We start from the raw sequence: 15,493 nt of genomic DNA, 5'->3' as shown, positions 1-15,493 counted from the left end.
GAGATTTATAGTGCATTTATAGTGCATTTTCAATGTACTTTTGGCTGATTTCAGTTTTTTTCACAGGCCTGTATGTAGCATGCGAGTTTAACAGAGGGCTTTTTAAAATTAGATTAGATTAGATTAGATTAGATTCAACTTTATTGTCATTACACAAGTACAAGTACAAGGCAACGAAATGCAGTTTAGGTCTAACCAGAAGTGCAATAGCAGCAAGTGCAGGATATACAATGGATGCGTAAGTGCAGGACATGGATATGTACTGAATATGTATAAATATGTATAAATAGAGAGACGTTATTACTATAAACAGAACTGAATTTACAGGTGAATATGTACAGTGAATAAATATACAGATGGCTATTACTATAAACAGAATTTACAGGTGAATATGTACTATGAATACAATATACAGATGGCTATTACTATAAACAGAATTTTACAGATAGAGGTATACAATAATATGCTAGGCTAATATGAGGAATAGCAGTGGATTAGGGTAGTGCAATAAATTATGGACAGAGCTATCCGGAAAAAAAAAAGTGTAAAGTGCAGTGGAAAGTGGTTGCATATTACATTTAGAAGTACAGTGCAAAAATGCAAATGTAAACATTGGTACTATAAATACAGTCGGCAGTGCAAATGAGCATAATCCAGTTAAGATATGGCAGTGTAAGATGCATATGTAAACAGTTGTTACTGTGATAAACAGTCGGTAGTGCAAATAACAAAGTGAAGGAAGATGTGAGGTAGGAGAGTTATCAGTTTATGAGGGAAGTGGATCAACGGGGGTTTGAGTTCAATAAAGAGACAGCTCTGGGGAAAAAACTGTTCTTTAGTCTGCTGGTCCTGGTCCGGTGGATCCTGAAACGCCTGCCGGAGGGCAGGAGAGAAAACAGTCTGTGGGCTGGGTGAGAGGAGTCCTTGAGGATGCTGCGAGCTCGATGCAGGCACTAAAATAATCAGTGCAAACTTTTTTTTGCAAAAGTCATCTCTATCGGACTTCATGCAAATTACACATGCAACAAGTTACACAAACACCAGCACATCTGAATGAATCCAGAGGAGTTTATTGCAGGAGTTTGGGGTTTGTGTTTCTTTTTGTGTAGATTTTTTGGCATTTGGATTTCTCATGGAAGTGACATGTGAGTGATTTTTTTTTTTTATCGCTTAAAATACTCAACCTAGATAGCCTATCACTTCTTTTTTTTTTTTATCAAAGCGAAGCAGAAATGCTGTCAGAATGAAAGTGAGTCTTTGTGAGTTTTTAATGATAATCGCTTTCGAGTTCAATATACGCTTAAAGGGGTGGTAAAACACATTCTTTTGAAGGCTTGACTGTGTTTGTGGGGTGCACTGTAACGTGTTCATGCTTTGTTTTAAAAAAAATTGCCTTATTTTTCATATATTTGACCTTTATTCTACACTGCTCTGTCCCTCCTTGTAAAACGGTCTGATGCTTTCCGGGTTGTATGAAGCCAGTCCCTCAAAAATACGCGATGGGCTCTGATTGGTTAGCTGGCCCAGTGTGTTGTGATTCGCTAAACGCCTAGTGCACGTATGTCGGAAACGTCACGCCCCTTACCGGAGGCTGTGCTTTGGTCAGTGTTAGAAACAACGGCGTCAATAAAACCATACCAATCTGAGCCCGAATCAGACCCAGAACATTTGAGTGAAGATGATCGAGCAGAACCTGTTCAGTCCTCAAGAGTAAAGACTGCGGATCTATAATGATCGCTACTGAATGGCACTTTAACTTTTGTATTTTTAGAACGATTATAGCCAAATATCTGTCGCAAGAACTAACCCAAAACAAACACTAAGCACTGGCTTTAACTAGTAAGTTAGCCAAATCACACACAGAACCATGTTTAGCATGCCTGTAGATAAACAATACATAAAAGCTCTAATCAAAGAATCATTTACACTAATGTCAGGTTCGCTGTTGAGATTTTAACGTTAGTGTTTGTAACGTTAGGTGTTCGTCGGATAACGTTAAGTATGAATGAGCATTTAACAGACTGGTTTGCAGAACAGCATTGTCATCTGTTTACTTCCTTGCTACAACCTATTACAGGAAAACACATCGATGAAAAATAAATCAGACTTACAGGTTGTGGCCCGTGAACAGCTTCTGTTTGTAAATCCAGCTTTCAGGACAAGCCGTTGTGCATATCCTGTATTGAACTCGCGAAGTTTGTGGAAGTTTGTGTTGTCCTCCGTGAAATGTGCAGCGCGCGCGTCATGCATCCACGCACCGGCAGTGTTTTTTTCACGCAGCTGATGTTGTGCAAATCTGGCATTGAAATCGCGAAGACGGTGGATGTTTTCCTCTGTTAGATGTGCTGCAGGGAGCCCTGCGCGCCTGATTCCCCGCTGACTCAAACACACGTGCATATAACATGTTTTATGTTAAACGCTCTGCAACGCACCCCCGTCCCAAGGAAGGCTGAACAGAGCAAGTACCCCAGACCTGCAATCCGGATGAAAATAACAGCGTTTCCTCTGCATCGCGGCAACAACACTCCAGCATAACTATACCACAACAGCGCCGCGATACAAAATGGCCTCACCCCCCCTTATTTAATATTCTCGGAGGAGGGGTTTATGTAAATATTGAGCCTGTTGATGTCACCAACCCTGGAGGAATGTCTGTAGTCGCCTACTGGCCGTTTGCTGTAGTTCTTAAAAACTGATTTCTTTAAAAGCAAATATCTCCCTTTGCTTTAAACTTTGAACGTTGTAACTTTGCAGATGTTGTTTATGCTCAAGCAGCAACATTACACGTTAGCTAAAGTTAGAATAGTGAAATCGTGGTTTACCACCCCTTTAATGAAATCTTTGCGAATCATTTGTTTCAAACCAGTGACTCGGAGCCTATATCAAAAGGTGTGTTCGACTTGAAACGGTGTGGCGCATAAGTACCGCAGGACTGATTTCAAAGCATATGGAGCCGTCTACTCTCTAATCACTCTCTCGTCATACTTTGATGTCTGCACAGCGCTGCTTCAATTCGAGCACACCTAAACTGCCAAAGTCACATGATTTCAATAAACGAGGCTTCATTATGGCTGCCTCCGAAAACCTAGGCAGCTGACTCGTTGCCTCACTGCCTTATCAGACAATGGCTTGTAAGGCAGCGTTTGAGCATGAAGGCACCTCACAAAACTGATTTCGGACAGACTTCTTAGGCAGTGTAACCGTTTAATGATGTACAGCAAAATATATATATATATATGCACTGTGTGCATAATTATTAGCAAGTGAGTATTTTGATCTTATCATCGTTTTTATGCATATTTTCCAACTCCAAGCTGTATAAACTTGAATGCTTATTGGATTTAAGCTGCACTCTTGAAATTGCTAAGATATTGGGACCTGATCACAAACCCATCAAACGTTTTGATGCAAATAGTCAACAGGGTCGCAAGAAACGTGTTGAGAGAAAAAAACGCAAATTAACTGCCAAAGATTTCAGAAGAATCAAACGTGAAGTTACCAGGAACCCATTATCCTCCATATTCCAGTGCTCAGTGCTCAGAGACATGGCCATGGTTAGGAAGGCCGTAACCCAACCACCACTGAACAAGACACATAAGTTGAAAAGTCAAGACTGGGCCGAGAAATATCTGAAGACAGATTTTTCAAAGGTTTTATGGACTGATGAGATGCGTGACTCTTGATGGACCAGATGGATGGGCCTGTGGCTGGATCAGTAACGGGCACAGAGCTCCACTTCCACTCAGACGCCAGCAAGGTTGGTATTATTAAAAATGAGCTAGTTGGACCTTTTTGGGTTGAAGATGGACTCAAAATCAACTCCCAAACTTACTGCCAGTTTTTAGAAAACCCTTTCTTTAAGCAGTGGTACAGGACAATTCTGCATCTTTCAAGAAGACCATGATTTTTATGCAGGACAATGCTCCATCACATGCATCGAAGTGCCTTAAAGATGAAAGAATAATGACATGGCTCACTTCCTCGCCTGATCGAAACCCTGTTGAAAACTTGTGGGCCCTTCTTAAACTGGAGATTTAAGGTGAAGGAAAACAGTACACCTCTCTGAACGGTGTCTGGGAGGCTGTGGTTGCAGCTGCACAAAAAGTTGATCGTCAACAGATCAAGAAACTCCATGTATGGAAGGCTTATGACTGTTGTTGAAAAGAAGGGTGGCTTTTTTTAATGTCAGAAATGTTTATTTGTAAATTGAGTTGTTTGTTTATTATTCTCACTTTAACAGATGAAAATAAACAAGTGAGATGGGAACATTTGCGTTTTTCATTTTGTTGCATAATTCTGCACACTAACAGTTGCCCAATAAATGTGCACACATACTGTAGATATTCTCCTAAGAAAGCCAAAACCTCACTTTTACTTCCTTAAATATTCAGGTTTGAGGTTTATTAAAATTGTGTATTGACCGAGAGCACTGTAGTTGTTCAATAATAAAACGAATCCTCAAAAACAACTTGCCTAATAATTGTGCACATGGTGTATATGCGTTGTGAAGTGTTTTATGCTTGTTTAAGCTTTTTTCACCATATTGACACTGTTCAGACCAGCAGGAGTCATAAGCGCGTGGCGATTCGAATGGTAAAATTGATTCAAAGTTTCAAAAAGCTTACTTTATCCTATCACCAGTGGCGGCTCCAGACAATTTTGATTGGGGGGGGCAATGGGGGGTCCTGGTCATTTCAAGGGGGGTCTCATGAAAACCAACAAAAAATACAGTGGACACGGCTAATAACTGCATATCACTGTTACTAAACATCAATAATATAAATTGAACCAAATAACTTTTTCGATTTGGTTGACTGCATTTTTAGTTTGATGATGAATAGACTGTGAAGTTTGGATTTTCCCCTTAGGTCTATAGCAGCAACAACTTATAGCCTACTCCTTCATTTATGGTATTGTAGCTTGTCTATAGGCTACGTGTTGTAGGCCTAGCATATTTGAGGGTTTTTTTGTTGTGTATTTAAGTTGTGTATTTGTTTATTATTATTATTAGGCTATATGTTACGGTGACACATTGCTGCCACGTACATATAATTTTTTTCACTCAATTATGTCGTAATAACGAGATCTTATGTCGTTAAAACAACATATTTTTCTCATTAAAACGACATATTTTTCTCGTTAAAACGACATATATTTTCTCCTAATAAGGACATGTGTTGTACAGTGATGTCTACAACATATGCCTGTATCCACATTAGAGAATTCATATAGCCCATGTGCATTTGTCACACTTCCATGTCTGAAAAGCAGAAGCAAGCTCAGCGTAAAATAGGCTCTTCCGCTGCCTGTATCAATGGCAGTGCCCATAGCACGAAAGTATTGTAATTTATTGATGTAACCTACAGTTCTTAACAGCTACGGGTAGCAGGTGCCATGGACCGCTCATGATTAGCATCAGTGGCGTAACATTAACCTAGAAATCACAGACCCCGGTGCACAAATATCATAACTATCTATAATAGGCCTACTGTGATATATTGTATGTTATACTGTAATACATATATTCTAGAAATGTATTAAAAAGAGAGACGCTTTCAACCTTACTCAAAGGCCGCGGAAACAGGCCAGTGGGTTCGTTACGCACGTCAATCCGAATTCCCGGCGTTCTTATTTTGCTTCTTATTTATTAAATATAGGCTACAGGCAATTCGTTTGTGAAACCATGATCAAAATTAAAATACAATTTATAGAAAACGAAATTCACTTTTTCTGCAAAACAACACTCAATAAAAATCATGTCTGACCCCACTCCATCTTACTCATGCCGACGAAATCGCCTGCGAATTCTTTAATATTTATAATTTTTGCAGTTTTTTTGACCACTTAGTTATTTTGGCTCGGAATTTCGTTTGTTGGAAATATGAACTGAATTTAGAAATTAAATTTGAAATTAAAAACTTTGCGTTTAATAAACAAAATAAATGTTTGAAGCGTTTGGAGTGGAGTAGGCTACATGCAAAACGTAGCCTATTTAGATTCATATAGGCTATATGTTTAAATATTAGCCTATTATATTATTGTTTTAATTTCATATGTTGATGATGAAAAGTGAGCAGCATGAGTAAGATAGGCTATAAGACGTGCAATATGTCTGGAGACATGGAGTGGGGTCAGACATGATTTTTATTGAGTTTTGTTTTGCAGAAATCATTTCTTTAAAGTGAATTTCGTTTTCTATAAATTGTATTTTAATTTTGATCAAGGTTTCATCCACTAAATGGCTGTATATTTAATAAATAAGAAGCAAACCAAGATCGTCGGGAATGTATTGACGTGTGTACGAACCCACTGGCCTGTTTCCGCGGCCTTTGAGTAGTCTAAGCCCGTCTTTCTGTTTTTAATAATTTTTTTGAATATATGTCTTAATTACAGTAGGCCTATAGATAGGCTAGTTATGATATTTGTGGCTGCACCAGGGTCCGCCATAAGTTACGGCTATCCAAGGCGCAGCGACATTCATGAGGCCTCGCAGTGATTCTTATGTTTATATTTTTTTATATGTTGAATAAATTATTAATTATTATTGTTCTGGGTAGTTTGAAGAGAAACATTTTTAAATCTTTATCCCGGATATATATTTTTTAATCAGGTAGAGGGTGGGGTTGGGGGGGGGGGTCAAATGGGGGGTCAAGGCGTTTTTTAGGAGGGTCTTGACCCCCCAAGACCCCCCCTGGGGCCGCTGGTGCCTATCACTAACCTGTTTCATGCACATGGTGTGAGCTATGGGTGTGACAGGTTGAAATCCTGGATTCGCCCCTGCTGGCCAAACATTTAAAAACTAAGTGGTGATGACCATGCATGTGTGGTGAAGATTGTTTTTTAGATGGGCCTATATTTGATTTTGGTTCATGGAAGGTGATCCACCATTTGAAATCATTTTAAATGACTGCCTGGAGCATTAGTAGGCTAAGATAATCTGACCTTCACAGCTTCAGGAAGAGCAGGTAATGAGTGATAAAACACTCCGCTCAGGCAAGGTGAGGGAGTGCATAGCACTTTTCCCACCAATACAGTCAATTTGTTTTGGGTTTATTAAAATGAAGGCATTCATCAAATAAGTTCTTTTTCTGTATCTGAATCAGCATAGGAGAGAATGTTTGAATTGAGCTGATCATCAGTACTGGCTTGTGTGACCTCTGTGGTTTTGAGTTCACTCTTATTCCCATCGCCCCCTTCAGACAGCCAGTCTTGTACATCGATTTAGAATGTTAGTTTTTGGAAATCCAGGCTGTGTTAAGAATCCCATGACAAGCTTGACTGATCACTTCAGCCTACCTGTAAGCAGTAGAGCGCGGTGCTATCAACACCAAGGTTATTTTTAGGGAAAGCAAGACTGATAAAATATGTACACTGAATCAAATGTAAGTCACTTTGAAAAAAAGAATCTGCCAAATGCATAAATGTAAACATCTAACAGCATGCTCTAATGGGACACTTCAAATAGTGAATAAAAGATATATAAATAAAGCTTTTGGAGTACACTATCAAATATATGGCCTCAAAACTAACATGAACTAAAAGCCACAAATGTCCAGGTTTTGATTTGTATGCATTAACTGCGTACTCCATGACTGTTTGATGAATACATCTGCCAAATTGCAATGAAACTACAGAAGTCAAGATGCTAAAGTTTTATCTCTTGGATAAGAAAATGCAATGTTCGAACAAAACTAGTGTACTGCAAACTATACTGTCAACTATTTTTAAAAGTATTATGTGAAGCAGTAGGCATTATGCATTGATAAACATTTCAAACAGAAGTATGCTGCAACATGACCCCATTATGTGTAAAATATGTGTTATTTAGCATTTTTATTGATTTGTTTTATTGCAATGTCTTAAAATGTCTTCAATCTTGGCAGTCTAGTTAAATAACGAGTCGAGAAAAGGGTGTTAAAAATTGTTGCTGATATTACTTCTGATTTTTTTTATCACACTGAAAATTGAAGGTCAAATTGAGCACTTTCCATTATGGAATATAGTATTCAGGGCATTGAGCTCTGTTGTATAACGCATATTTTGGCAAATGTATTACGGCTCATCCAGGATTTTCATGCTTACAGAAAATGTGCATGCTGTATACTGCAGAAACACAGAGTAGTGTGATAGTAGGTTATTCTGAGCAGCCAAAGTTTAAAGGGGTATAGCTGGCAAGATGGGCTGTCTTTGCAGTAAAAAGTTTTTTTTTTTTGAATCGGCACTATATGATTAGAGAAGAGAAAAATGGTTGGGATGTTTACACTGGGTTCGATCAAACTGTATGTGAGCAAGGATACAAAAATGTGCAAATAAAATCTGTAGTTTTCAAAAAAGACTTGAATAAAACACGACTTTTTTATCAATAAATGGGTAAATGGCGAAAGAGTACACAATGTTTATTTACATTTACTGCTGATTGCAATAATACAAAAGCTGGTTGAAAAGGCAGAGGCATTTGATTATTTCCACAGGACAACAGTCATCTATTAAAAACCCTGAAGTATGCAGAGATACAAACAAGCTGAATAGGTTTGCAAATGAAATTAGGTCTCTGGAAAGATTTTATTAGATAAAACAGGTGAGCCACTAGGGCTTATGGAGTGTGCACTCATTTTGTTAACAGAGAACACTGGAGATAAATGCTCTGATAAGTGATGGGAGAGCAACAGTAGCAATGAACACTGGTCTGGGAAGAACCACTGCAGTGAGACAAACAAGTAGTACATTGTATTGGCAATTTTTTTTCTTCTTTTAAACGTAACACATTTGAAAGGACTGCAATATCAATATCATATCATATCTGCAACTATATGGATAACCTTAAAGGGTTAGTTTACCCAAAAATGTCATTCCAAACCTGCAAGACTTACATTCATCTTCGGAAACAAATGAAGATCTTTTTGATGAAATCTGAGAGCTTTCTGTCCCTCCATTGACAGCTACGCAACTGACACTTTGACGCTTCTAAAAGTTCATAAAGAAACCGTGAAACTAATCCATATGATTTGAGCGGTTTTATTCACATATAAACATTGATCAGCGAACATAAACAGAAGCTCAACCGAACCTGCTTGACGCAAAAGAACAAACCTCTTGCGGAAGCTCAAGCGTGCTGCGTAACACACAAGAATGGTTCTATATGGCACCAAAAATGGTTCTTCGTCGTAATCATAGAGGAACCACTTTTGGTGCTATATAGCACCATATCTTAACATGTTCTGTATATGGTAGCAGTGCTATATAGCACCATAGTTAGCGGTGCTATATAACACCTTAGTCAAAGAACCGGTGAAGAACCTCTGAAGAACCGCTGAAGAACCACTGAAGCACCAAAACTGGTGCTATATAGCACTTAAAAAGGTTCCCCTATGATTACGAGCCAAGAACCATTTTTGGTGCCATATAGAACCGTTTTTTTTTTTAGAGTGTATCCACAGCCCTAACTGTCATCTTGGGTATAAGACCCTATCATATGTCAACCTACATGATGATTTTTCAAATGTAAGATGCAAAGGTCAAAACAGGGCACGCAGCAGAGTTTTATATTACAAGATGTCTGTAATGTTAGAGGAGGCAGATTATCCCTACAGACATCATCAGCACTTGCCACATCTCTGCACCAATACAAGTGTCTTTTTTCTACTGACATTCTGCCAAGTGTAAGAAAACGAATGATACACACATTACACAACAGAAATATGGCAATGGCAGTTGGTCCCAAGACAGTAAGTAATAACTACACTCTAAAAAAAAAAAGGTTCTATATTGCACCAAAATTGGTTCTTGGCTCGTAATCATAGGGGAACCTTTTTTAGTGCTATATAGCACCAATTTTGGTGCTTCAGTGGTTCTTCAGCGGTTCTTCAGAGGTTCTTCACCGGTTCTTTGACTAAGGTGCTATATAGCACCTCTGAAGAACCGCTGAAGAACCACTGAAGCACCAAAATTGGTGCTATATAGCACTAAAAAAGGTTCCCCTATGATTACGAGCCTTTTTTTTTAGAGTGTACAATTTAGGAAATAAACAGTAAACAATAAACACAAAACAATCATGCTGACAGATGTTTGCTTGTGCAGAATCTCTACAAAAATGTGATGCAAAGCAACAGAACAGAAAGCATCAATACCAGCAAAATGACCCTGGATCAGGTGCTCTGAGGTCTGACAAACTCTTTGTCAGCAGTAATTGTGCAAATTATGCACAAGCAGCTAGTTTGCAGTTGCATCTGAGACAGTGAACAGAGTTCCTGAAAATGGAAACCATCCTGCACAACTGGCCGTGAAACCTAGTTCTCTAAAATACAGAACTAATCAGTGATCCTGCACAGGGGAGAATTCAATTCAATTCACATTTATAGTGCTTCTCACAATACATATAGTTTCAAAGCAGCTTTACAGAAATGTTAGCCTAGAAATCTAGACGCACCCTAGCGGGAGCAAATCTAATTTGCAGCCAGGGTAGTCTAGCAACTCTCCGCTGGCTTGCGAGCTGGAAAAACCAAACTCTGGTCAGGCTCAGGCCAATCACATCGTGTATAGACTCGGTGGGCAAGCTTAACATAATGACGGCAGAGGTGCCGCGGTTCCGGAGAAGCTGGAGCAGTCTTTCGAAATCTGCTTTTGCCGCGACTAGACATGTGGCGGTAAACGGTAATACGATATACCGCAATAATGAACATGCACAATATTGTTATCGTGGGCACTTCAAAATACCGTGAATAATTATTTATTACGAATTATTCAGATTTTTAGAATTAACTTTAAGAATACTTTACCCATCAAACGTTTAAAATGAAAAACAAGTCAAAGAGGAATGCACACTGATGTAAATAGACCGTGCATGAGCCGAGCACATGGCGGAATGAGGAGAAGTGCACATTCATTCTTCGACAGCAGAGGGCGCTGACGGAACAGCAGAAATGCAGCCGTTTCCCCAGTAATCACATAACCTAACACATAATACTTAAAGACTTAAGGCTATTCATTTTCAAACTTGCATTTTATATTTTAATCTGGACTAAATTACATGCCCTAGATATTGTTTGAATATGTTCTGACTGTTGTTCAATCACACACTTTACAAGGCTCCAGTATTTAACATTAGTTCCTTCATTAACAAACTGACAATGAAAAATACTTCTAAAGCATGTATTAATCTTAGTTAAATGTACATTTCAGCATACCTATTGTTCTTTATAATTCTTTTGCACTTTAATCTGTTTTAAATATTTGTTTACTTTATACATTTTTGTGTATTGCTTTATTGTATTTAAATGTTTGGTTCTTTTGTTATAAGAAAGTGATTTAATCTGTTATAGTATGACAACACTTTTTTTGCAACTTATTTCAATATCGTGATAATACCGTATAGCGTGATAAAAGCTTCAGCAATTAATCGCAACATGAAAATTTGATACCGGCACATGTCTAGCCGCGACTCTGGAAGACTTGGTGTTAAGCTTTTCTTTGAGAAAAGAACAAAGAACGGCACTGAAGTCATTCGTAAGAAAGGGAGATGTGTTCGGAGTTTTGCCGACCGGATACAGCGAAAGTTTAATCTATCAACTAGCTCCGCTTCACCTTCTTCGTTGCTCTGGTTGGTTATGGCGCTATCCTATTGCGTGCAGAGGGAATTTGAAAGACAACCGTTTATCCCGCCCCTCGGATTGAGCCCTGCCAATGGTGAGTTCCCAGACCCAACATCTTGATGTGGGTCTGGCTTGTCAGGCTACAGAAATGTTACAATTAAGAGTAATGTCACCTAAGTAGTGTCCATATTGCATAAATGTAAGAAAATATAGATCTTGCAATCTGTATAATCTTCAACGCCATGGCAAAGAAAATTATATTTTAGTTTGCAGTCTATAATGAATTGTGAGCAAATACATAGAATGTGCACCACAAAACGGTGGCAAGAAGAATCTATCTGTTGAGCATACAACGTGACCAAACAAGCATACAACGTGACCAGTTTAGTCCAATTCATGAAAAAATGGTAAATGGACTGCATTTATATAGCGCTTTCAACAGACCCATGGCCATCAAAAGCGCTTTACATCTTGCCTCACATTCACCCATTCATACACCGGCGGTGTCAGCCATGCAAGGCGCCATCCAGCTCGTCGGGAGCAGCTGGGGTTAGGTGTCTTAAAAAATTACTATTTTGAGCTGGTTCTTTCCTGTGAATCCAAAACAAACAGAGCAATCAGAGTCGTCCGATTCATGAACACATGACTTATATCAGCCGTCTCTTTTCGGTGAATCAAAAACATTCAGCGAGACCAGGGTAATCCGATTCAAGAACAAATGACTCTTAATCAGCCGGTGCTCTTATAGTGAATCGAAAACGGATCAGGGTAATCCTATTCACAAACAATAAAGGTTATTTTTGGTGAATTGAAAGCTTCGTTTAGTGAATTGTTAAAACAAAAACTTAAACTGGTTTGAATGAATCTGACAAATCTTTCCTAAACTATACATGTATAGTTTATATGTGAAATTCTGTAGGAAACACTGATTCATTGAGTACATGAATTTACCAGGCAGTAATACCAATAATAGCAATAAATGAAAGACTGATCAACTATGGGGCCTTTTTTGCCATTTTAAGTACATTAATAGATATAGGAGAGACCTGATGGACATATAATTGGCTTAAGTCTACATGCATCTACGAAAGAATTTCATTAAAGTATGGGTGTTTTGGACATACAGTAGAGATCACAACCGCATTATTGATTCACCTGTGTACACTTGTCCATTATTAGATTGGTGGCAAAGGCTATCAGACCTTTAAAATGATCATTGGGTAGAGATTATGAGCAGCTGAATGTCATGTGCACTAATGCCCTTAAACTTCACTTCAGATTGCATCTGATCTGGCTGGTATTTTGGCCCTCTGTCTCTCCGCCACAGCTGTGCTCCAGTGTGTTCTACTTATATCAGTGTGTCATCTAAAGAAGAGCATGCCATTAATGGATAATGATTTCCAATCAGATACCAACTGTCATGTCAGACTGTGTAGCTTTTTGAAAATGTTGTCAGTTTTTCCTAAACAGGAGAGGCCAAGTCCACATCCCTGAGCTATAACTGCATGACGAAACCCGCGTGGTGTGCCTTAAACTATCTGCAAGCAGCATTCGGATACTCTCTCTTGCTTTCTTCTGGATGAGGTAGTGGGTTTATGCAAAGCTATTTTACCTAGTTTTCCTAAAAGCCAAATACGATCTATGTTTATGTTCCTATAGCATGTATTTTTATCATATTAAAAGTAAAGCAAATATTTGACTAATATATTTTCAATCATTTTAGAAATTATTCTTTAGTTACCTGTAATTGTTTGAATATTTAAGTACCAGTTTTCCAGTATAGTACAATTTTGTATTTGTTAGTAGTAATATTTGAATTGAATTATAAAGCTATTAAGACAGCAATTATAGCAATTGTAACTATAGTGAGATAAGAAATGTTAATTGTGATAGACACTAGGCTATAATAAAATAGGTAGATGGCCTATCTAATAAATCAAATAAGAGTTAACACTTTATTTTACAGTGTCCTTGTTACATATGTTACATGCACTTACCATAGTAATAACAGTTAATTATGCATAAATACATGCAACTAACCCTCAACCAAACCCTAATCCAACCATAACTCAATACATGTAGTTAATTAAAACTCTGTACTTAAATATATAATTACACTGTAACAATGATGCTGTAAAATAAAGTGTAACCCAAATAAGAACAAGTAAAGCTGAAATGTACACTATATTATTATAACTATTGGGATTGTTAGAAGTAAATAAGAAATAAGTAGATCAACTAGTACATAATAAAGAGTTACTAGTAAAACACAAATAAGTAGCAGTACAGAATTCAAGCAAGGAATGTACAATCTGTTCCAAGCAACAATGGAATAGTTACTTGTCCCTATTTAGATAGTGACTAGAAACAAATACATAAGCACTAGTATGTGCTGTGACAAAGTTAATAGATACTCACCATAGGAAGCAAATTAATAATCTAAACAATTGCTATAATTGAAAAGGATACTAATGGATTACTAATGGTAATTAAACCACAAGTGCTAGTGACACAAAAATAGACATTAGTTAGTTTAAATGAGTAAATGTTTGTCGTGGAGGGACTGTCAAGGCTCAGCTAGTTTCCACAGATACCGTCATCCCTCTTCTGGTCCCTAGATTACGCGCATCCGCAGCGCAGCACCGCGCGCGACGGCCTGGTTCTGTCCATGGTGCTAGTTATCACTGCGCGAGAGGGAGATTTATTCACTGAGGCTGGAAACAGCCTCTCTGTCTCTCTCGCACTGTCACTATCTCTGTGTGTGTGCACGCATGCACGTATGTGTGTATTTAGGTAGGCTACTGTGTGAAAACGCCATGTCGTCCTTTGTCATTATAACCATTTTGCTCATCTTCTTGCAAAACACGCGAGCGCGCGCACACAGACACACATACACATCACGCATCCCCAGACCACACGCACACCCCCTATTGCGCGACGCGTGTAGCGCTGTGCAGATCACACACACCATGGTGCGCCGAGCAGAGGCGCAAAATGGCACACAAGCGCGATCAATACCTCACTGCACGGCACAGGCAGAGCCGAGCACAACCCGCATGCAGCCGAGACGCTCTCCCTGCTCACCCATTCCTCCCCCAACGGCTATAGGTCATGCAGAGGCAATGCGGGGGGACATTTTTTTTTTTACCTTTCATCCAGTCCAGCACCTGCTTCGGGGACCATTTGCTGATGGGTTCCATGACCAGCGCCATGGCTGGTGTGCGTTGATTTCCCGGTTGAATTGTGTATGGAGCGCGCGGACCATCCGAACCCAGAGAAACAGATCAGAACCGCCGTTAGATCACAGGGGCACATGTGATACCGTTACAGTGACGGCAGCGCGCGCGCGGCAGGAGTCTAGCTGTTGGATACATCCTCGCGGAGGACTGCGACGGAGAGATCCACGCGCGCGACTCTACCCCGCCCCCCTAGAGCGCTCTCTCTCTCTCTCTCTCTCTCTCTCTCGCTCGCTCGCTTTCTCTCGCTCTCTCTCCCAAGTGTGCACCTGCTTCTCCAGTCTATCGAGTGGAGATGCAGGGGGGGAAATGTGTCTCTCGCCCCCTCCCTTCCGCGCGCTCGCAACGCTGCAGTATCACATGGGTCAGCGGTTCCGTGAGCGCGGGGACTGTTCGGTGACACTACTGATAAACGCTGAACAGCTCCACTGGGTCCGATACTGAGCGCGAGATGCAACCGAGTGCCTTGCAAACGACTACTTGGTATGCGTGCTTGTATGCGTCTCTCTCTCTCTCTCTCTCTGTCTCTCTCTCTCTCTCTCTCTCTCTCTCTCTCTCTCTCTCTCACTCTCGGTTGGACCGTTTCGGGTCTACACGAGCTCGCTCCTCTGTCCGCGTCTGGAAAATTTCTGCGCGCCCGTTCGCTTACGTCACCGCAGCCCAATATCA

The 15,493-nt window shown here is 39.6% G+C and overlaps 1 protein-coding gene across 1 annotated transcript in view; it reads right to left on the bottom strand.

Moving 5' to 3' along the window:
* The window catches only part of LOC307124509 (connector enhancer of kinase suppressor of ras 2), a gene marked incomplete at its 5' end in the record, with an annotated part of 61,123 nt that extends 46,323 nt beyond the window's left edge, over nucleotides 1-14,800 (bottom strand). Inside the window, one exon of the mRNA XM_079813743.1 lies at nucleotides 14,737-14,800. Within this exon, the coding sequence (XP_079669869.1) occupies nucleotides 14,737-14,800 (64 nt within the window). The remainder of the gene's footprint in view (nucleotides 1-14,736) is intronic.
* Between the last annotated feature and the right edge of the window lie 693 nt (nucleotides 14,801-15,493).

This window comes from Gobio gobio (assembly GCF_949357685.1).
Source record: "Gobio gobio genome assembly, chromosome: 4".
NCBI lineage: Eukaryota > Metazoa > Chordata > Actinopteri > Cypriniformes > Gobionidae > Gobio > Gobio gobio.
Note: the sequence above shows the minus strand (reverse complement) of the source record. Positions and strands in the feature narration are given on the sequence as shown.